Raw genomic sequence first — 21,964 nt, forward strand, 5'->3', positions numbered from 1 at the left:
GTAGAACCACGAGCTACAACCCTAGGGGTAACGGACAGGTGGAGAGGGAGAATGCTACAGTCTGGAAGGCTGTCCTATTGGCGCTGAAGTCCAGGGGCCTTCCAGTCTCCCGTTGGCAGGAGGTCCTTCCAAATGCGCTTCATTCCATTCGCTCCCTCCTGTGTACGGCAACCAATGCTACTCCCCACGAGAGGATGTTCTCATTCCCCCTTGGTCGAACCGGTCCAACTCCTCCACGCCAACCCTCAGTATGCCTATGTGGCATATCCTGACGGGCGAGAGGACACAGTCTCGATTCGAGACCTGGCGCCCGCAGGGGACGTAGCAACTCCTGTCGCTCCTATACCCCCTGTCACGAACCCCCTTTCACTTCTTTCTTCCCCAGACGTGGCGCGGTCAGCACCGGGACCAGTGCATAACAGTTATACTCCCATGTACAGCTTGCCTGAGACTCGGAGATCGGCGCCACCACAGAAGGTACCAGGATCCCCTGCACCACCGCTTCACCAGGGTCAACCGGCCCATGAGACCTCGAGGGGACAGCCGGACGCTGTTTTGGAGAGAACGCCACCGCAAGCACCTGCTCCAGTGTCGCAACCGGTGTTGAGGAGATCACAGCGACGGTGCGGTCTTCCAGACCGTCTGGACTTGTAGATTTTGTATATATGTAATCTGTTTTCGCACCCCGCCGGCCTTTGTTTTCAAAGGAGGGGTGAATGTGGTGAACCATCGTTGGTTACCACTGTGGGGTTATTCCAATGTTACTGTTGGGTTAGGGTGTTGCCACTGTGGGGGTTGTTATAATGTTGTTGTTGGGTTAGGGTGTTTACACTGTGGGATTAATATACCTGTGGTGGATGCTGTTATGGCACATCCCGGTCGGGCCCCGCCTCCTGGGGAGAGGTATAAGACCCTCTGCTCAGGCGGGACCCCTCCAGTCTGGAATGGTGTACTCGTGTTAGATAGTTCCATTGTTTGTCAATAAAAGCCTTCAATCGCTGAAGCCTTGTACCTCGTGCTTGATTGTCACGCATCAAGCATACTGCTGAACAATACAATCCCAGACTAAAGGGTCACTAGGAAGTGCAGTGACCTATATACTCCGATAGGAAGGCGGAGCCAACCGGAGTGTACCACAAAACAATGCTAACAGGTGGAACACCCCAACCCTAATCCCAACAGTAACAAGAGTAACATATGTACAAGTACCCATAGTGATAACCATCTATGGTTCAGTACCCATAGTGGTAACCATCTATGGTTCACCACACCACCTCAAGATTTTATCATTCTTAATTTTTCCCCTTAACGTGTTGTTGAACATGAATTCCACGGACCGCTGGTCCGTGAGCAGGGTAAATCGTTTTCCTGCCAAATAATGGCGCCAATGCCGTACGGCCTCCACAATGGCCTGAGCCTCTTTTTCCACAGAGGAGTGCCGAATTTCAGGGCCTTGGAGGGTGCGAGAGAAAAAGGCGACAGGCCTGCCCGCCTGGTTAGGTGTGGCGACCAGGGCGAAATCGGATGCATCACTCTCCACTTGGAAGGGGATGGACTCATCGACAGCGTGCATCGTGACTTTCGCGATGTCAGCTTTTATCCCTTCAAAGGCTAAGCGAGCCTCTGCTGCCAGGGGAAAACAGGTAGATTTTATGAGCGGACGGGCTTTGTTCACATAATTGGGAACCCACTGTGCGTAATACGAGAAGAAGCCTAAGCATCTTCTCAGTGCTTTGATACTAGTGGGTAGGGGAAGTTCAAGGAGGGGACGCATACGGTCTGGATCGGGGCCGATGACCCCGTTTTCCACCACGTATCCGAGGATTGCTAGGTGGTGCTTGCTGAATACACACTTCTCCCTGTTATAGGTCAGATTCAGGCGAGACGCAGTGCGTAAAAACTTCAGGAGGTTGGCGTCGTGGTCCTGCTGGTCATGGCCACAGATAGTGACATTGTCCAGGTACGGGAAGGTAGCCCGTAGCCCGTTTTGGTCCACCATTCGGTCCATCTCACGCTGGAAGACCGAGACCCCATTAGTGACGCCAAAAGGGACCCTTAAGAAGTGGTAGAGATGGCCATCCGCCTCAAAGGCCGTGTATTTTTGGTCCTCTGGGCGAATGGGGAGCTGGTGGTAGGCTGACTTCAAGTCGATGGTGGAGAACACCCGGTACTGCGCAATCTGGTTGACCATGTCAGATATGCGCGGGAGAGGGTACGCGTCCAGCTGCGTGTACCTATTAATGGTCTGACTATAGTCTATGACCATCCGGGGCTTGTCTCCAGTCTTGACCACCACGACTTGTGCTCTCCATGGGCTAATGCTAGGTTGAATGATCCCTTCCCTGAGGAGCCGCTGAATCTCAGATCGAATAAAGATCCGATCCTCAGCGCTGTAACGCCTGCTCTTAGTTGCGATGGGCTTGCAGCCTGGCACGAGATTTTCAAATAAAGAAGGCGGGGTAATTTTGAGTGTTGAGAGACCGCATGTGGAGCACGCTGGACAATTTGGAGGCTGCTGTTCTCCCACTGAAAGTGGAGGGAGTGGCCCATCGTACTGCAGGGTCACACTCCTCAGGTGGACCATAAAGTCTATACCCAGGAGTACCGGAGCGCAAAGGTGCGGTAACACGAGGAGCCTGAAGTTCTCATAAACTGTGCCCCGCACCGTTAGAGTTACCACGCAGCTCCCAAGAATGGTAACAGATCGGGACCTCGACGCCATAGAGATTGTCTGCCTGACAGTTTGTACATGGAGAGCGCACCGTTTCATGGTATCAGGATGAATGAAACTCTCCGTGCTCCCGCTGTCAAACAGACAATGTATCAGGCGTCCGTTTACCTCTAAGTCCATCATGGACTTGTCGAGTCTGTGAGGCTTGGCCTGGTCCAGGATGATTGACGCCACTGTTGGATCCCGAGTGCAACTGCAGGCAGCTGAGATGGTCGACGATGAGGACCCCTGCTGGTCGTCTGCGGCTGGTGTCGACCAAAATGGCTGCGCCCATGGATCGCACGTGGTCGATGGCGTTGAAAGTGGCGGCACCCGCAGGTCGCACGTGTCTTGCGTCGTCGTCATCAGGAATGTGAATCGCACGTGGTTGAAGACATCGACGAAGCTGGAGACGAGGAGACGGATCCTGGGGAGTCACACACAGCACTGCTTTGCTTCGAAGGGGGCTTCACTCGGCACACTTTAGCATAGTGCCCTTTCTTTCCACAAGCGGAGCAAAATACCGTCCTGGCCGGACATCTCTGGCGAGGGTGCTTCGCCAATCCACAGAAATAGCACCGTGGGCCTCCTGGAGCTGCCGCAGCCGTCAGGTCCGAGGTTGAAAGCACGATCGTGCAGTTCCTAGGAGCCGCTGGGTAGAGTTGAGTCGGTGGCTGTACTTGCCACGATGTTCCCACGTGGTCGGTGGGGTAGGTTTCAAGACTTCTGGAGGCCGTTTCCATCGCATCAGCCAATTCTACCGTCTTAGCTAGGTCCAAGTTACCCTGCTCTAGCAGCCGCAGACGAATATAGGATGAGCCGATTCCCGCCACGAACGCATCTCGGATCAGATCGTTAGTGTATTGAGTAGCCGACACTGGCTTGCAATTGCAGGCTCTGGCTAGCTGCTGACGTTCGCGCAGGGACTGTCCCGTCGTTTCGCCGGGCTGCCGCCGTCAAGTGGCTCGTAGGTGACGAGCATGAATCTCTTTTGGCGGTTTATGGTACAGCTTCTTGAGTAATTCGATGGCCTCTTTGTAGTCTTGGGAATCACGGATTGTTGCATACACAGTGTCGCTTACCCTTGCGTGGAGGACCCGTAATCTGTCGGCGCCGTTTTGGATTGCTGTTGAGGCGTCGATATAATCCTGGAAACACTTCAACCAATGGTCGAAAGTGTTCGACGCTCCAGCGGCACGCGGATCTAAGGTTAGCCGATCGGGTTTCAGCATCTGCTCCATTTTTTTTTTCAGAACAAAATTTGTTGCGAATAAAATTGATGCGCGATTAATCCACTCGGGAGGCTCGATCGTACCCAGGAATAAAGGCTTTTATTCGCAACAAGAATAGAGCATGCTGCTTAACAATACAATCCCAGACTAAAGGGTCACTAGGAAGTGCAGTGACCTTTATACTCCTATAGGAAGGCGGAGCCAACCGGAGTGTACCACAGAACAATGCTAACAGGTGGAACACCCCAACCCTAACCCCAACAGTAACAAGAGTAACATATGTACAAGTACCCATAGTGGTAACCATCTATGGTTCACCACAATTATACAGTGAAAAGTATTGTTTCTTGCGTGCTATACAGACAAAGCATATCGTACATAGAGGAGGAAAGGAGAGCGGGTAGAATGTAGTGTTACAGTCATAGCTAGGCTGTAGAGAAAGATCAACTTATTGAATGAGAGCATTGTTAGAGAGTTTATAAGAATTAGAGTAGAGTTTTAAAAGCAAAGCACAAGAGTAAAAGATAGAATTAGAGGGCATGCTGGGCACAGCTCACAAGAAGTCACCACGCTCCTGTGCCATCTTGGACTGCTAATAGATCCTTCCACTCACTCAGTCCATGCAAGTCTTCCGTGAAAGCACGGTTTCAGCTGTGCTTTGAAACCGCAAAAAGAAATTGTGGATGAAAGCTGCTTTGGCACACCTTTGTCTCAAAATGTAGGATTGGTGATCTCACTAACAGAAGCGGTCAAGCATTTAACATAGTACCAGGTCTCTTTTGGAACTTTAATATTACACCCTCCGTGCGATTTACAAGTACAAAATGAGCCGATAGTCTCCAAGTCTTATTAGATATTATTCAGCCACAGTTCTAAAGCATCCTGACAGCATGGAGGTCATCAGTCGATTGATTTGATCTCAATGGAATTGACCAGAAAAAGATAGATGTGAAATAGCTTTAACATACTGTGTTGCTTTTTCTACCCTTAGGACCACCTTCCACCCCTCGAAATGTAATTTTCAACATTAATGACTCATCGCTAATCCTGGAGTGGAGTCCACCGGTCGACACAGGGGGACGGAAAGATCTCACCTACAATGTCATCTGTAAGATGTGTGGCTTGGGTCCTAAGAAGTGCTCGCTCTGTGGAGGAGGCATGCGTTTTTTACCTCGCAATACAGGCCTGACAAATACTTCAGTGACTGTCGTTGACTTTCTTGCCCACATGAACTACACATTTGAAATTGAATCAGTGAATGGGGTCTCCAGTGAGAGTATGGTTCCCAGGCAGTTCGCTATTCTCACCATCGTCACTAATCAAGCCGGTAAGCCTCCTTTTCTTTCTATTCCATTGTAGCATTAGTTCTAATACTAATGGTCACTTTGCAATGCTGTGGTTGCTGCTTTTATTCCCACAGCAAGGTACAATATCTAACATAAACTAAATTGGGATGGGTTTTGCTAGATGCTGGGTGTTGCTCAAGCCCGATGGTTTAACCCTCAAAGAAAGAAATTGAGACTATGTGCTAACCATTGAATTGTAAAATGCCGATCGTGTGGCAAACTGCATAATTCATGAATAACTGAGTTGCAATGTAATATCAGAATTGATTGTTGTAATGTAACCACTACGAATGTTTCATGTGGTGTAGCTGCATCTGATTCCAAACAGGACAGCTGGGCATAACTTCAAAAGCAAAACATTTGGAGACGATCATCCCTGCTGCTTCAATAAAAGTGGTTGATCCTATAATACATAACTCTAAAACATATCATGCATCAGCCATTGCTCAGTGGGTAGCACTCCTGCCTCTGAGTCAGAAGGTTGTGGGTTCAAGTCCCAAGTCAAGCAGCCTTAATTTTTGCTTGAGCACAAAAATCAAGACTGACACCCCAGTGCATGACTGAGGGAGGACTGCACTGGCAGAGGTGTTGTCTTTTGGCTGAGACTTTAAACCAAAGCTTTGTATTCCCTGTCAGGCAGACAGAAAAGCTTACATGGATCTATTTCGAGGAAGAGCAGGGAAGTTATCCCCGGTGTTCGAGCAAATATTTATCCCTCAATCTACATCATTATCTGATCATTACCGCACTGTGGTTTCTGGGAGCCTATTTACACAAACTGGCTACTGCATTTCCTACATTGCATTCGTGACTAGAGTATTTCAGTGGCTATAAAGTGTTTTATAGTTGTGAAAGCCAAATCTTTTTTAACATTAGATCATTACCATGTAGTAAACTCAGGAACTTTTTGCCTTCTATTAATAGATACTATCCAATTGTAAACAAAAAGATTGATTTAAGTCAGGAGTTAACCTACTCTATCATTCTTGGTAGACACTGTAAGAAGTCTCACAACACCAGATTAAAGTCTAACGGGTTTATCTGGTATCACGAGCTTTCGGAGCGCTGCTCCTTCATCAGGTGAGTCACTCACCTGATGAAGGAGCAGTGCTCTGAAAGCTCATGATTCCAGATAAACCTGTTGGACTTTAACCTGGTGTTGTGAGACTTCTTACTGTGCCCACCCAAGTCCAACGCCGGCATCTCCACATCATTCTTGGTAGACAGTGTTAACCTATAGATTTCCAGACTGTTTGCCAGCGACATTTGTATTTCTAATATCAGGTTGTTTTTCTTTTGCTCTTTCTCTCATTATCAGTTTGCCTCAGTTGGTAACACTCCTCTTCCCCCCACCGCCTCCCAACTCTGAGTTAGAAGGCTGTGGGTTCAAACGTCATCTTACACTTGCTCACACACTTAGAGTTCAGAGCAGTACAGAGGGAGTGCAGCATTTAGAGAATGCTGCCTTTCAGATATGATGCCAAACCAAAGTCAAGTGAATAGAGTGGATTCTAAGGCACTATTCAAAGAAGGGAAGGAAATTCTTCCCACTGCCTAGCCAACATTGGTCCCTCAACCAATTGCAAGTGAACAAAAAACAGATCGCTCATTTAATTTGCGGTAAACATTGCTGAGTGACCATTGTCTGCCATCTAACCTACAGAACAGTGACTAGACTTTAAAAAAAAACAGTTCTCTCAGTATGAAGAATTTGGGTGGGGTTAGGTGCTACATAAATGCAAGTTTTTACTGTCTTGCTGGTAATCTTTTCCTTCCGTGTTCATAAAACATTCAGGTTCCCAGGAATAAGTATAGATACGTGCGAGTGGTTTATAAGATTATAAGTGAATCATTTTGTTTAATATTATAGGCCACAATAAATAAACTTGAGTCATTAATGATCATTATACTCGGGTCCAAAACCAAGTACCTTTTTTCTTTTAAATCGTTTTGAAACCTTGCTACTCTGTTTGAGAGCTTGAAGCGACCACGTGCATGATGTCAGCTGTGATAATTGCAAAATTATTGAGTGAAATTGCTAAAAGTTATAGATGGTTCAGATATATTATTGATCCCTGGATTTGTATTGCAAGTCCTTGTGATAATATTCTTGGCATAGTTAGTCTAATGTAGAATATTGCTGTACCTGCAGAGGTCAATAAAACAGGTGCTTTATTGAGACACATCTTACAATGCTATCTACACCTTTCACAAGGCTGCCTGAGAGAGCAAAACATGTGATGCTGTGTCACTGCCTGTGGTGATGTATACAGTATTGTATTAGCATTTTACACAGTTAAAGTTACATCTTGATCTACATCTCCCCCATGTCTCTGACTTCCATTCCTATATTGCAAAGATCAAACAAACCACAACTTTAAATCTAGTGCATTGCAGGTGTTTTCTTTTCTCTTAGGTACCCTTCTTTCCTCTTTTTAACATAAGGACACACGCTGTGGAGGTTTCAGAAGTCCTGAATGGGTCAATTTCTGCTTTGGAGAGGTTTGGGGGTTTGAGTCCTATGGGTGGTCTGTCAGACTCTGGAGGGTAATTAGCAGATGACTCAGGTTCATCAGTACGGTTTTCATCTAGACTGATGGATGAGTGCAGTACCTCTGGCCCACTTGATTGATTAGATGACTGCTTCCTTGGGAAAGAAAGTTGCTTCTGTTTGGCAGCTAGAGCACAACTGTTCTGTCTCACCATCTCATGTTCTATTTGGAAAAGGTGGAACTGTGGATGTGGTCACTCTTCACCACTTATCCACAACAAGCTTGGTCTTGGATCCAAATTAGCTCTTCTGATTAGAGGTCTGGCAGGTTGCATGCCTTGTTCAGGAAGCAAAATATATATCTACGTCAACCTGTCTACTTTGTAAAATTATTAATTTCCTTTAAAGTAGACAAATGCTTTACCCTGACATGCCTAACTAGCCATGACCCATTCCATAGGAGTTTCTAACCTTCAGAACTAGCAGAAACCTTGTTATCTTTAAAAAGGTGCTAATACCCCCTTGTGACTGCAGAAAATCAAATTCAAGGAGATGCTCCAACACTCTTAACGTATCTACAGCAGAGCTCTAGCCAACAGAGATGGTGGCCGGAATTTTACCGGCACGCCTGCCCCGGGATCTGGGCGGGCGAGATTTGCAGGACAGAATTCTCCGTTGGCCTCAGGTGGGATTTTACGAGTTTCGCCCTAACTCCTCTATTAAATACTGCAAAAATACATCCCTTATCCAAAACCCAGGAGATGAAGTGGGAGGTATGTCACATGACCTCCTCAAAGTTGCTAGAACCTGTGGAACCCAGGCTGCTACCCGCTGAAGAAATACACCATTGGACTTTTGATTCTGGACTGATGTGAAACCATAACTCTTATTTTTATCATGATCTTGCCCTGTACCTCTTTCTTTGTCTTATCTCTCTTTTATTGTATGGGTGCAAAAGGGGCAGATGCTGTGTGCATGTGTAAAATAAACTAACACTCTTATTTTGCCTTTACTCAAGTTTGTTTTGGGCTATTAACAGAGGATTGGAGCACTCCAAATGGAAGTGTTGGGGAAAAGGTGGGGAAATCAAAAATCAAGGCAGCTTTTTGTTTATGGATGGGTGGTGAGAGGAGAAATCAGGACTGTTTAAGTTAATACCCTTCCTGTCTGTAACACTTGTGGCAATTTTTTTAGTTCCACATTGGTATTTGTCCTCTCTTTCAGTTTGTCCAAATCATCAGCTTAGACTTGTGGCATGAATGTTTATGGAGAGTAAGGAGTTCAGTTCTATGTCCTCTTCCCATGAGGAGACATGGTGCTCGGCCATTTTGGAGTGGAGTTGAACAGCACCTCAGAAGTGCCAGTTGAATGTCATTGTTCTTCTTCAGCAATGCTTTCACTGTACACACTCCTCTTTCAAACTTAAGGGTATCTTGGTGAGCTGGTACCATGGACAAATCCATGTGACACTATGAACTCTTTAAAGTTTTTATTGGCAAGCTATGATCTATTGCTTAAAATAAAAGGTTTGGGATTCCATGTGCTGCAAATATCTCCTTCACTGATGTAATCACTACCTCAGAAGTGGGACCCTGCAGTTGTTTGACTTTTATCCATTTGGAGTAGTAATCTACTGTGATCAGGAACATCTTACCTCTGTGTTCAAAGAAGTCAAACCCAACACATTCCCACATTCTTGATAGAAAGAAAGATGGCATCAATGGTTCTCTTGTCTCCTGACAATGAATAGCACAGATAATAGAGTTGATATGATCTCTTCCAGTGACTTTGAGAAACCTGACCATCAAGCAGAATATCTTGCTCTGGCTCAACATTTTGTCATGTCCAAATGTCCTTGGTACAATCATTGCAGTCGGCCAAGTCTCAGAACTCTCGGTATGATCAATCTCTTGTCGTAGATGAGTAAATCATCAACCATACTGAGGCGTCCTCTCCGTTCATAGTACTGTCTGAGAATGGGATTATGTGGCATGTAAACTGGCCATCCTTTGACGCAGTACTCTCTTACCTGATCATGTTCTTCATTAGAGTTCTGTGTATCTCTGATTTCACTCAGTTGTTGGGTTCTTGCTGGTAGAGTTGTAGTTGTTCTCGATGTAAAGGTTTCTATCTCTTAACCAAGGACTACATCACCTTGTTCAAATCTTGCCACTGGGATATAGGACAAAAGATCGGTTGCCTTCCTGGAACATGATGTCTTTGCATCAGAGTTCAAAATCCTTGGTCTCCGAAGTTATAATCATGAAGGTATTTTTGCCAACTCCTTAGAATTTAACAACGTCACTGAAGGTTTGTTGTCTGTCTCTGTGTTGAAGTGGAGACCAAGAGTATAATCTGAATTTCACACAAGCCCATTAGCAGCTAATGCATCTTTCTTTATCACTGCATATCTCCATTCAGTCTCTGTCAGTGAACAGGATGCATAGTAAACTGATCTACACTTCTGATCCATCTGAAAGAATGTAGCTTCCAATCCTGTAGATACTGCATCTGCAGCAATGATAGTGGGTATTTCTGGGACATAATGAGCTAAAATATCAGCATCTCTTTGATTTTCTCAAAATATCTCCAAGTATTGTCCTGTCACATCAGTTGATCTGATGGCTCATTGATGACAGCTGGGTTGTGCAGCAATCTCTGATTTGGTTTACCATACCAATGAATCTCTGGGGCTTAGTCACATTCTGAGGATTTGGAAACTGCTTGATTGCTCTTGTCTTCTGTGGACAATTTAAAAATGTGTTTTAATTCCCCCTACAAGGATATCAGCACTTGACATTTCTGTGGCCCCAGCAACATGAATGTGTTTCTGCAGTACTTGATGATATCAATCTCTGCATGTCTTTGTTACTTTTGAACCTGATATTCAACGAGTTCCTTAGTAAAGGAGTTATTTGAGCTTCTCTGATGTCTTGGAGACTTTGTCAATGGATTAAGAAAATTGGGCTGATTATAAAGCTTGCAGCTGATTTGTTATTACTTACTATTTGTTGATGATAAAAAACCAAGTTATCCCCATTATTTCTGTACAAATAGATAATTCCACAATGCAAATTGTTCATAATCAATTTTTTTTTAAAAAGTCAGGTCCACAGTTAGAGAATTCCTTGGAAATGTTGGTTTTCTAAACTCAACTACCCTCACATGTGGAACTTTGTCAAATGCATTCTGAAAATCAATGTCAATTATAATCACTGGCAAATCACTCTTTGCTAATTGATCTACCTCCTTAAAGGCTACTTGCACTTGAAAGGTATAGGCTATTGCTATCAATCAGAGCAGGCACAAAGGGCCAAATGCCTACCCCTGCTCCTATTTTCTATGTTTCTAATGCTGTACACTCCTACGATTGCTATGCATTTGATAGTAGTACCCGTAACTATTCTTGAATAATTGCCTATTACTAATGTGAGAGAAAATTCCTGATTGGATTTTTTTTCAACATTTGAATTTCAAATGGTGACCTTAAATCCTGTGATACATGAGGTATTTGCACATTGCCTAAAAAATTAATCACCTCGTATGTTTGTTCAATTACAGATACAAGAATTCTGAGTTTTTTTATTCAAGACATCTTAAATATTTTGTTTGAATTTCTTTTAACACTTCCACTGATTAGTCTCCTTGTTAATGGTTCTTGCTTATTATTTAAGTATCCACAGATACTTGAACATGATCCCTGAAGGGCTATTTGGATTGTGAATTATCAAAGTAATCTCCTTGTTTTCCAGTTCTAGTGTTCTTGTATTGAATATGGGATTCATATAATAATTCTATGCAGTGTGCAATCATGTGGTTTACAGAGTTAGATTTGAGAAATGCGAATCAAAAGCTACTAAGCAAGAAAAAATTAATTCAAACCTCCAGGAACAACATTGACAAAAGGAATACTGAGCCCAACGAGATGATTGTGCAAATCAAAAGGAGAATTCCAAACTGATCAAATTAGCTTTTTAAATCAAACCAAACTTGGCAAAATTTGGATTTGTTCAGAATTCAGTGCATGTACAGCCTTTTTTAAAATACTTTATACCAAGGCAAGTCTCAATAGATGGAAAGATTTGGGGCAGGACTGTTCCCCCCCCAACTCACGACAGGTTTTGCAGAAATGGGATCTTCTGGTAATAGGTTTTCCCATTGTTTGGAACCTGTGGTGGGGGTGTCGCCACCAGTGGGAATGGCTGGAAAATTTCAGCCATGATGTTTGCAAAAAGTTGTCTTTTTATGTTTTAATTTGCTTGTTGTCCTAATACAGGAGCCAACTTAAAGACAAGCATTCAATTTCCACCTTGATTAAGTGAATGTAAGTTGCAACTTATTTGCCTTTGTCTTTGGTGGCCTGATTCCTGGCTGCCATGTGATATGCAGTTGTCATTTTCCTTGTAGTATTAAATTCATTATTGACAGAAACCTTTTGAGCCAATTTCAGAATTTTGCGTAATCCAATTTGGGCCATTTTTGGTTAAAGTAAAATGTGAGGTTGGTCAATTGGTAGAATTCTGGCTTCTGTGTCAGAGGGATGCTGAATTTAAGCCCCTCATGAGGATCTGTGCACATTGATTGGGTGACTTCAGTATAACTTTAAAAGAGTGCTGCATTGTTGCAGACGCCTATGGATGAGACATTAAACTGAAATCCTGCCTGTTTCTTTCTGTGGATCTTGTGGACGTAAAAACATTAGTCAAAGAAGAACATTGGGTTATAGGATTATCCTGGATAAAACCAATTCCACCAAAATCATATTAAATGATCATCATTGATTGTAGGATGTTACCATGTGCCAATTGCCTGTTACATTTGTTTAGATCACAAAAATGATGCAATGAAAATTTATCCTTTTCTATCTATAAAATGAATTCAGTTGACTTGTGCAAAGGAATAGAATGCTTCCTTCAGCTTCAATAGCATTTTCTGAACTCTGTTGTTCATTTCCCAACCAGCATGACAGGTGTGTACGTCCAGTGACACTATTCACATTAAATCAAGATGATATGCTCTTTTATAAAGAGAAAAGTGTTACACCTAGTAATGGATGATATGTAATTCTGCTGCTGAGGTTGATTTGTGTTTTTCTAGTGCTACAAGTATTGCTTGTCATATAAACAGAGTTTCAGGTCAATCAGAGCATAATTATTTCATGACAAAACGGCAGAGACTGGATCAAACCTGTAAGTTTTGGGCTGAAGTTCAGCCAGCAGTAACCAATTGGATTTCCTACTTGTATGATTTGTGTGTGATATGTGAATTGTGATGAAGAAATGTATACTCTATAAATCTGAATGCTCATCCTCATTGAAGAGAGTCGAAGAGCTTGTCGCTACAAGTTGTAGAGTGTGCATTAATTCACACACAGCACCCAGTGATATGCGATTTTGAAGAGAGCGCCAGAAGTTGCTCCCACAAGACTACAGGTGCAGCATGTCAGAGCAGTTGATGACCTCTGTAAAAAAAACGTTATCACCTTGTTAGGGGGCTGTCACAATGTTTTTTGTTGTTGTAATTACAACTATCATTCCTCTCAAGTAGTCAAAGTCAGAGTGATTTTAGATTATTTACTATAGCTATATGACTCCGACTTACGTCACAAAGGCCAGTCGGAGTGCAGAATTAAGTAATACACAAGCAGTTATACTTTCCAATTTGATTACAAGTAATATACCAATAAAAGTATAGGAGTTATCTCTACACATTCACAGTTATTGATTAACGTTACATCATGGATACATAAGGGTATAGTGTCCAATTATAACTTCAGCATGTTATATCATCAAGCAATTATAGCTATTTCTCTGACCAATGATATATGAACCTCCCTTTCCATTGTTCCTTGTTCTAATGGGCAAACATGAGCTGCAGCTGCACATCATTCAATTAAATGGTCCTTGACTCTTATCTGGGTCTGCTTTAATCAAGACCTGTGGTTTGTATATAGCTTTTCCTGTTTGACTGAGATTCAACTGGAACAGCTTATGTGATTTTTAAACTTGTCTGATTATTAAACCTTTCACACCTGTATCCTCATTCCCCCACAACCACATAATAAGACATAGTGTCTGAAGTTGGCTAAGATGGCACAAGGAATCTGACATATCAATCTACTTATTTTTGATAACATCACTAACAATTGGAAATAGTTGGAGAAGGAATGACGTGAATGCTGCTACGCTGGTCTGTCCAACAAGTTGAAGAAAGTCCAAGCCAACAAGTTGCTGATCCTGGGCCCAGATGTTATGGAGAAATCGGAACCCTTGGCATTCCAGGAGGGGAAATATCAAGACAACCCTGAGGTACTACTAAAGAAATTTGAACAAATCTGCCCACCTGTAAGAAATTTAATTATGAATAAACGCGCTTTCAAAACTGTTAGTCAGAAACCCGAAGAATTGATACAGGCGTATGTCTCAATACTGAAAATTCTGGCAAAAAAGTGTGAATTCAGTGCTGTCACTAATGAACTTGTAAGAGACGGTATAGTGTGTGGAATAAACAGTGATAGTGTGTACAAGCAGCTGCCCCTCGAAAAAAGCTTAATGTTGGAATCTGCCATAATAATATTGCCAATGGGGTGAAGCCAGATCCAGATGAGACAAAGGCTACTCCTCAGATGACTACTCCTGATGACAAACATGCGCTGCAGTGTTTCCGCAGCATGATAAATCATCTAGTAGAGTTCATTCCTTACTACAATGAGGTGACTGGACCTGAAACAGTGTTGGTAGGAGCACCGCAACACCACACTCGATGGACTCAAGGACCTGCTTTTAGCTCCTCCAGTGTTACAGTACTTTGATGTCTGATCAGGAGATTTGAACAAATCTGCCCACCTGTAAGAAATTTAATTATGAATAAACGCGCTTTCAAAACTGTTAGTCAGAAACCCGAAGAATTGATACAGGCGTATGTCTCAATACTGAAAATTCTGGCAAAAAAGTGTGAATTCAGTGCTGTCACTAATGAACTTGTAAGAGACGGTATAGTGTGTGGAAATCAGGAGATGCATCCAAGCAGGGGCTTGGAGCAGTGTGCATCCAGAATGGCAGACCAGTGGTTCCTGCATCGACAGCGCACCCTGATACTGAAACTCGATACTCCCAGAACGAGAATCGTCATCTTTGGTTTTGCCTGTCAGAAATTTCATGACTTCATTTGCGGCCATCCAGCCAATCATTACAATTACCATCCTTAAAAAGCCCCTCCATACTGCGTCACCACGCCCCCAGCGGATGATACTCAGGTTCTATTTTTGCTGCATTACTTAATCTGCGCATTTAGCCAGCGGGAGTTCTGCTCTCACCCACACAGAAAATATTCTCCCGATGCACCAGGATCATGATCCCTGTTACCAACACCCCACTGCAACCAGAAGTGGAAACAAATGTGAAGGAAACACTTATGAAATGACGACAAAGAAGGAAGAACTACTATGACCTCAACACCCTCAAACTCAGGACTCTGGATCCAGACCAGTTAGTCAGAACGCACGCTATGTGGGGTTATGACAAAGTGACTAACAAACACCAGGTTTGCAGTCCATGCCTCCCACACCAGGAGAGACAGAGCCCCCTCTTGCTTTCAATGCAACAAGTCCTGCAGCCATCGTGCCCACTCCCAGGCTTGCCTGGTGCCACCTGCCATGTGAACAATAACCTGACTGCCTCCCAAGGACAGCCAACTTGGATGACTACATCTCAAGGCAGCTGAGCAAACCAAACCCCAAGTTTAAGGACTATGTACAAACTTAAATATAATTACCTGCAGTTTCTAAGAAGTTGAGGGGTTGGTGGGGTGGTGGTGGGGAGACATGTTTGGACTTTACCCCAGTTTTTAGTTCAAGTTCATATTCTGTATATTCAAGTTCTCCATTTTGTTTTTACTGCCATCTTGGTACTGCTGTTTATTTACTTTATTTATTTAGTAGACTTATGTTAACACTGCAATGAAGTTACTGTGAAAATCCCCTAGTCGCCACACTCTGGCATCTGTTCGAGTACACTGAGAGAAAATTTAGCATGGCCAATACACTTAACCAGCATGTCTTCCAGACTGTGGGAGGAAACCGGAGCGCCCGGAGGAAACCCACACAGACATGGGGAGAACATGCAGACTCCACACAGACAGTGACCCAAGCCGGGAATCAAACTCAGGTCCCTGGTGCTGTGAGGCAGCAGTGCTAAGCACTGTGCAACCCCCATGCCACCCCATACCTTTGAATGCAGTTAAAGGTTGTCCCAATCAGAAAAGGGGAAGATGTAGAATGTACATTCAGTCACATGTTGCCAAATAGTCTGTGCACCAGTAATGATATGCAATGTGGGGAAGATACTCCCACTTGGCTACAGACACAGCATGTAAGAGCAGTCGAGTAGCTCTGCAATAAACCATTGACGTTATCACCTATGAATGTCCTCATTCCAACACAGCCAAATAATATAGCTTTGGTCCTGTGATTTTGTCATTGTTTGCTATTCTTTACAGGTTGTTTTTCCTAAAGCCAACTAGATACATTGGTACTCATTGCTCGATTACTGAAATAGGCAGTCAAATAACTCCATCATTCTGGATGATGGGGAAGAACATTGTAGACAATAGACACTCAAACAACAGCTTCTTTTTGAAAAACATCTTCATTTCATTTTCAGATTATGCACAATACCAGTTGATTGTAATATTGTTCAAAATAACTAATTCCATGTAATTAGTCTTAATTTTTCTTCACTGTTAATGATATCTCAGCTGCTTCACCAATAGATATGAATGTGGCATTCATTTCTTGAAATGCTAGTAGTCTCCTTTCAGTTTTTAGCAAGCTCATTTCTACGTGATATTTATTTGTAAGTCAAATGAGATGCATAATCATATTGAATAAAAATTAGTTGAAAATATTCTGTCCTTGAGAGTGGGCTGTATTCATAAATGTGTCAGCGAAGTGACTGGTCAAATGCAAAACAAAATGTGGAAAATACCATACACTGAGAACGGCACTTTCAGTGAATATGCAACTGCTATTTATTGACTCCATAGAGGAGATGTTATTCTGAAAGAGAATCTATAATCCTATCCTTGCTGTGACCACTGTATCTAAGTGTTTCTTGATGTTGGAATGCATAAATCAATTTGGATGAAGATTTGTACTTGTGATTGCAGGGACCAGAAGATTGACAAGGGTTATAGACTTATCACTTCTAGCTGAAGCTCCTTGTGTTTTACACTCACATCCTGGGTTCTGCCATCATTGAGGATGGGCATAATGATTGATCCTGTTCCTTCTGTTATATACTTAATTGTTCACCACTATTTATTACTGGATATGGTAGATTTCCAGAACATTGGCCTGACCAGCTGGTTGTGGGATTAGCAAGCCCTGTCTATTATATTCTGCCTTTTTTGGTTTAGTATGCGTGACTCAGTGCAGTTCGGTCGGTTACCACCTCATTTTCTGGACTGTTGCTACTTCTGGTATGTCCTTCACACTTTGCATCAAATCAGAGTTAGTCATCAGGCTATGATAGTGATGGAGCAGTGAGGGATATTCTGGGCCATGAGGTTTCCCTTTGTGGTGATATATAGTGTTGCCTTTTTCATTAATTCAAAGGATGTGGGGTAAGCCAGTATTTATTGCCCATCCCTAATTGCCCTCGAGAAGGTGGAGGTGAGTGGGAGGTGGTGGTGTTAGTGTCATTGTCACTGGACTAGTAATCCAGAGACCCATCAGAATGCTCTGAGAACCTGAGGTTAAATACCACAACGGCAGATGGTGAAATTTGAATTCAGTAAAAACCTGAAATTAAAGGCATAATGATAACCATGAAAGCATCATTGATTGTTGTAAAAATTCATCCTTTAGGGAAGGAAATGTGATGTCCTCGCCTGGTTTGGCCTACATGTGTGATGCACATCAATTTAGACACGAGGCTCGAAGCTCAGTAAATGAAGGCTTTTATTTACTATTAATGAAGCTATCAAAACTTATGTACACTATCCCAGACTGAAGGGGTCCCAGCCAGAGCAGGGACTCTTATACCTCTCCCAGGAGGTGGAGCCCGACTGGGATGTGCCACAACACTATCATACAAAGGTGTAACAACCCCACCCTAACCCAACAGCAACAATAGCACAATCCAACAGTAATATATGTACATCCTTGTAGTCCTGGCCAGCCCCTGGCTCAGCACTATCCAGTGGGAACCAACGATGGTTCACCACAATGTGGCAAGATGGTTGACTCTGAAATGCCCTTTGAAATGGCTAAGCAAGCCACTCCGTTGTATCAAGCTGCTTCTATTGCTGATGCTACACAGCAACTCATATGTGCCCAGATTTTTATTCTTTCATGGGAGATTATTCTCATTGGCTGGGTCTGCATTTATTGCCAATTCCTAATTGCCCTTGAGGGGGCATTTAAAAGCCAACCATATTGCTGTGGATCTGGAGTCACATAAAGGCCAGACCAGGTAAGGATGGCAGATTTCCCCTTCCCTAAAGGACATTAGTGATCCAGATGGGTTTTTATGACAATCGTTTCATGGTCATTTTTATTCAATTCAAATTTCACCAGCTGCTTTAGTGGGATCTGAACCCTGGTCCACAGAGCATTACCCTGGCTCTCTGGCTTATTAATACAGTGACAATACCACTACGCCATCACCTTCCCATTTATGGTGATAATGACAGCATTCACCACATTTCTGCTACTGAGACTGACAACAACATTAGGGCCAGAACTCTACCACCTCGCCCTCCATGGATTCGGTACGGGCGAGGGTCCGACAATGGAAATCTCAGGTAGGAATTTCCAGTCTCACCCGAGAGAGAACATAAAATCCCACCCTCGGAGTCTGCATATATGCAGAACAATGCAGAAATCCAGAAATTGGTATTGATCATTCCATTTTTTCTGTAGGTGCACTCTTGAAGTCCCTGCAGAGTTCAGCCCCAAAGCTGCCACTTTTACACTTTTAATCTCACTGTAAAAGCCCTTGAAAAATCTGTTGCTTGAGTAGAATGGGTTTTAAAACTAGGGGCGGGATTCTCCAAGTGCGTGCCCCAAGAATGGAAATTCAATCCCGAAATTCAACGGACCACAGAATGGTTGGCCGAATATTCTGTCCTGCGCGCTATGATTCCCGAGGCGGGCAAGACGGAAGAATTCTGGTGTAGGTTTTTAACAGCATACTAATTTCAAACTTGCTGCTGACCACCCTCACTGGACCTGAAAAACTAATCTTATATTTGTGGAATGTCAAATTTCTCCATTAGGAAAAAAATTAATTACACATATTTTAAAAATGATGTCTTCTCTAACTCTGTTTATGATATTGTAGCTTCAATTTTAATCCAATCATCATTTGTTTTATTGTCTGAAAACTTAAGCTAAAAGTGATAATCAGTGATTTAAGTTCCTAGTTTGCTGTCTGTGGGTATACTTCAGTGTGAATGGCTGCTTACCCTGCTCACAGACTTTGCTGCGTTGGACACCTTGGATGATCCCCTTGACTTAATTCAAGCTGACATTAGGAAAGGGGAATTCATGCCACAAAGGTCCTTAGGCCATGGCAGGTAGCTTTCTTCAAGGTCAGCGACAAGTTACTTTGCCATTGACCACAAAATCTGCCTCTTTTGAAAAGGGTCAATCAGATTTCTTCCAGGAATTCCTGATATGCTTGTAACATATTCAGTGGGATATTTGAGCCCAACTAATGGTTGAATTGCCTTGCAAGAGTTTTGTGTGGATTGCAACATTATATGAAGAAAGCATCTCTTATTTGCCAGTTAAGTCTGATGTTCACAGTTGTTTGACATTCATAACAAACTAAGAAGTCTGTCAACTGACTTACTTGCTGCATAATCAATTTGTCAATATGTGTACATTTACCAATGGTTCAGTGAGAAATTAATTATAATCTTCAAGCCCAAGGTGATTCTTACAATTATAGAATATACAAGATCACAGGATACTTACTAATAAAGGTGGCCACTCAGCCTATTTTAATTCATCCATGCTGAACAGTCCTACATTCCTTCTCTACTGAAGAACTGAGCTATGTCTGAAATGATTTGCGGGTTTGTGATAGTTTAAACCAGTGTTTCCGGTCCTACTCCCTGTTAAAATGGTATTCTGGATAACCTTTTCCATACCATTTATTAACTGAAAATTGGCATCTCTCTTTCGAAATGAAACATCCAGCTTTCTCCAGTCTTATCTCATAATTTAGGCAAGTTGCTTTGGATGAGTCAAATGACTCTTTCCCACATCTGCACAGTTCCAGTGTCTCCTTTACTAATCATGACTAGAATTGGGCATTGTACGCAACATGCAATCAGACCAAATCACTGTACAGTTTGATTGTGACTTCTTCTAAAATAAAAACTACCAGCATTTTTTTAATATAATGTGTGAGCTATAGGCATGCATACTTGCACACAAACCGCATAAGAGTTGACTTGAATGCCTCTTAAAATTTGATGACGGAGCTGTTCTGTGCTAGCGAGTTCAAGTCCAACAGTTTATTTGGAATCATGAGCTTTCGGAGCACTGCTCCTTCATCAGGTGACCTCACCTAAAATACAAACAAGTGACCACTTTCAAGACCTCAGACATTTTTATTCTCCATTATGAACTAATGGATTCTCCACTATGAGACAATGGATATTTTATTTTAAACTTGTTACAACTTGGACGGGTTCATGGATGAGAGGGGTGTGGAGGGATATGGTTCAAGTGCAGGTCAGTGGGACTAGGCATAAAATGGTTCGGCACAGACAAGAGGGGCCAAAAGGCCTGTTTCTGAGCTGTAATTTTCTATGGTTCTATGGGCCTTTACATCAGTTCCTGAAAATCACCACTCACTAAACATCCTTGTGACCTCTCAGTGAGGTTGTCAGTGTTACGTTAAATTAGGATGATTTTCTGCTTCAAGTCCAGATCCACTGGGAATTAGCCTAAGACTTCCCAGATTTATTTCACACAGCCAACAGAGAGAGGAGACTCTTTCACTTTGCTAATGCTGGATTTAAAGCAAGTGCCAAAGATAAAGGATCAATCTGTCAATTCATAGTCACTTTAAACTAAATGGCACATGTTATTGAATGATTGCTGCTGAAAGATCATATTCCTCTGTGTTATGTTACACAGACTTTCCCTGATACTTTTCAGTGAAGTTTTCACAAATGTCTTTAAGCGAACATATATGAAAATGTTTGGAGTAATTAATTTTAGTTAAGCATATTGTAGCAAATCAAAAAACCCAGTATGTATATTAGAAAAGCATTGGCTCATACATAATGTTAGTCAAAGTATATTTAGTTAACAATCACATTTGCTTGTGTACTGGTGTTAAACCTCCAATACACCAGACTGCCAAAAGGTTTTTCTGTCTGGCCTAGACAAAAAAACATCAAACTAAAGTTCTACATCAGGATGCCAGGGACCTGGGTTCAATTCCGGCCTTGGGAGAGTGAGTCTGTGGAGTTTGTCCATTTTCCTCATGTCTGCGTGGATTTCCTCCAGGTGCTCTGGTTTCCTCTCACTATCCAAAGATGTACCAGTTAGGTGGATTCTCCATGCTAAATTCGCTGGGCTGTGGGATTGGGGGGCGGGGGGAGGGGGGATGGTTGGGTTGTGGGTGAACCTGGGTAAGATGCTCTTCAGAGAGTCGGTGCAGACTCGGTGGGCCAAATGGCCGCCTTCTGTACTGTAAGGAATCTATGATCATTAGTGTGCATTTGTCTTATTGATTTAATTTACAGGGAAAATTGAAAATAGGGGAGATATATCACAGAGGGGAGATGCAGGAAACAATGAAAAGAAATAATGTTACTCTGTCAATGGCTCAATTGATAAAGGCACTGCAAGTTGGAACAGCACCATGCAGATCATATGGTCTCACATTTGATCAGTCTATGCTAAGTCCACCAGTCTTGACCAGGGGAGCAGTTGAATTGTTGCAATCGACTCAAATGTCCTTGGTCATGGAAGAATTCTGCTGATGTTGACAACCAGTTCACAATATTCACAATTAGAAAGTGTGAATGGATGTTGCCATGCAGTGCAACATGTTTAGACTCAACTGTGGTCCGTTCCACAGTATATACTCATGAAAAGAAAACAGAAAATTGGCAGGGAAATAAAAACATATGGATAAATAATAGATCTATTCAATTTATT

General features: G+C 42.9%; 1 protein-coding gene across 2 annotated transcripts in view; it reads left to right on the top strand.

Moving 5' to 3' along the window:
• epha6 (eph receptor A6) overlaps positions 1-21,964 on the top strand; it is a 647,719-nt gene that overhangs the window by 381,051 nt on the left and 244,704 nt on the right. For both annotated transcript variants that reach the window (XM_078232548.1, XM_078232549.1), the window contains one exon: positions 4,934-5,269. In XM_078232548.1, the coding sequence (XP_078088674.1) occupies positions 4,934-5,269 (336 nt within the window). The remainder of the gene's footprint in view (positions 1-4,933; positions 5,270-21,964) is intronic.

This window comes from Mustelus asterias, chromosome 17 (genome assembly GCF_964213995.1).
Source record: "Mustelus asterias chromosome 17, sMusAst1.hap1.1, whole genome shotgun sequence".
NCBI classification, from domain to species: domain Eukaryota; kingdom Metazoa; phylum Chordata; class Chondrichthyes; order Carcharhiniformes; family Triakidae; genus Mustelus; species Mustelus asterias.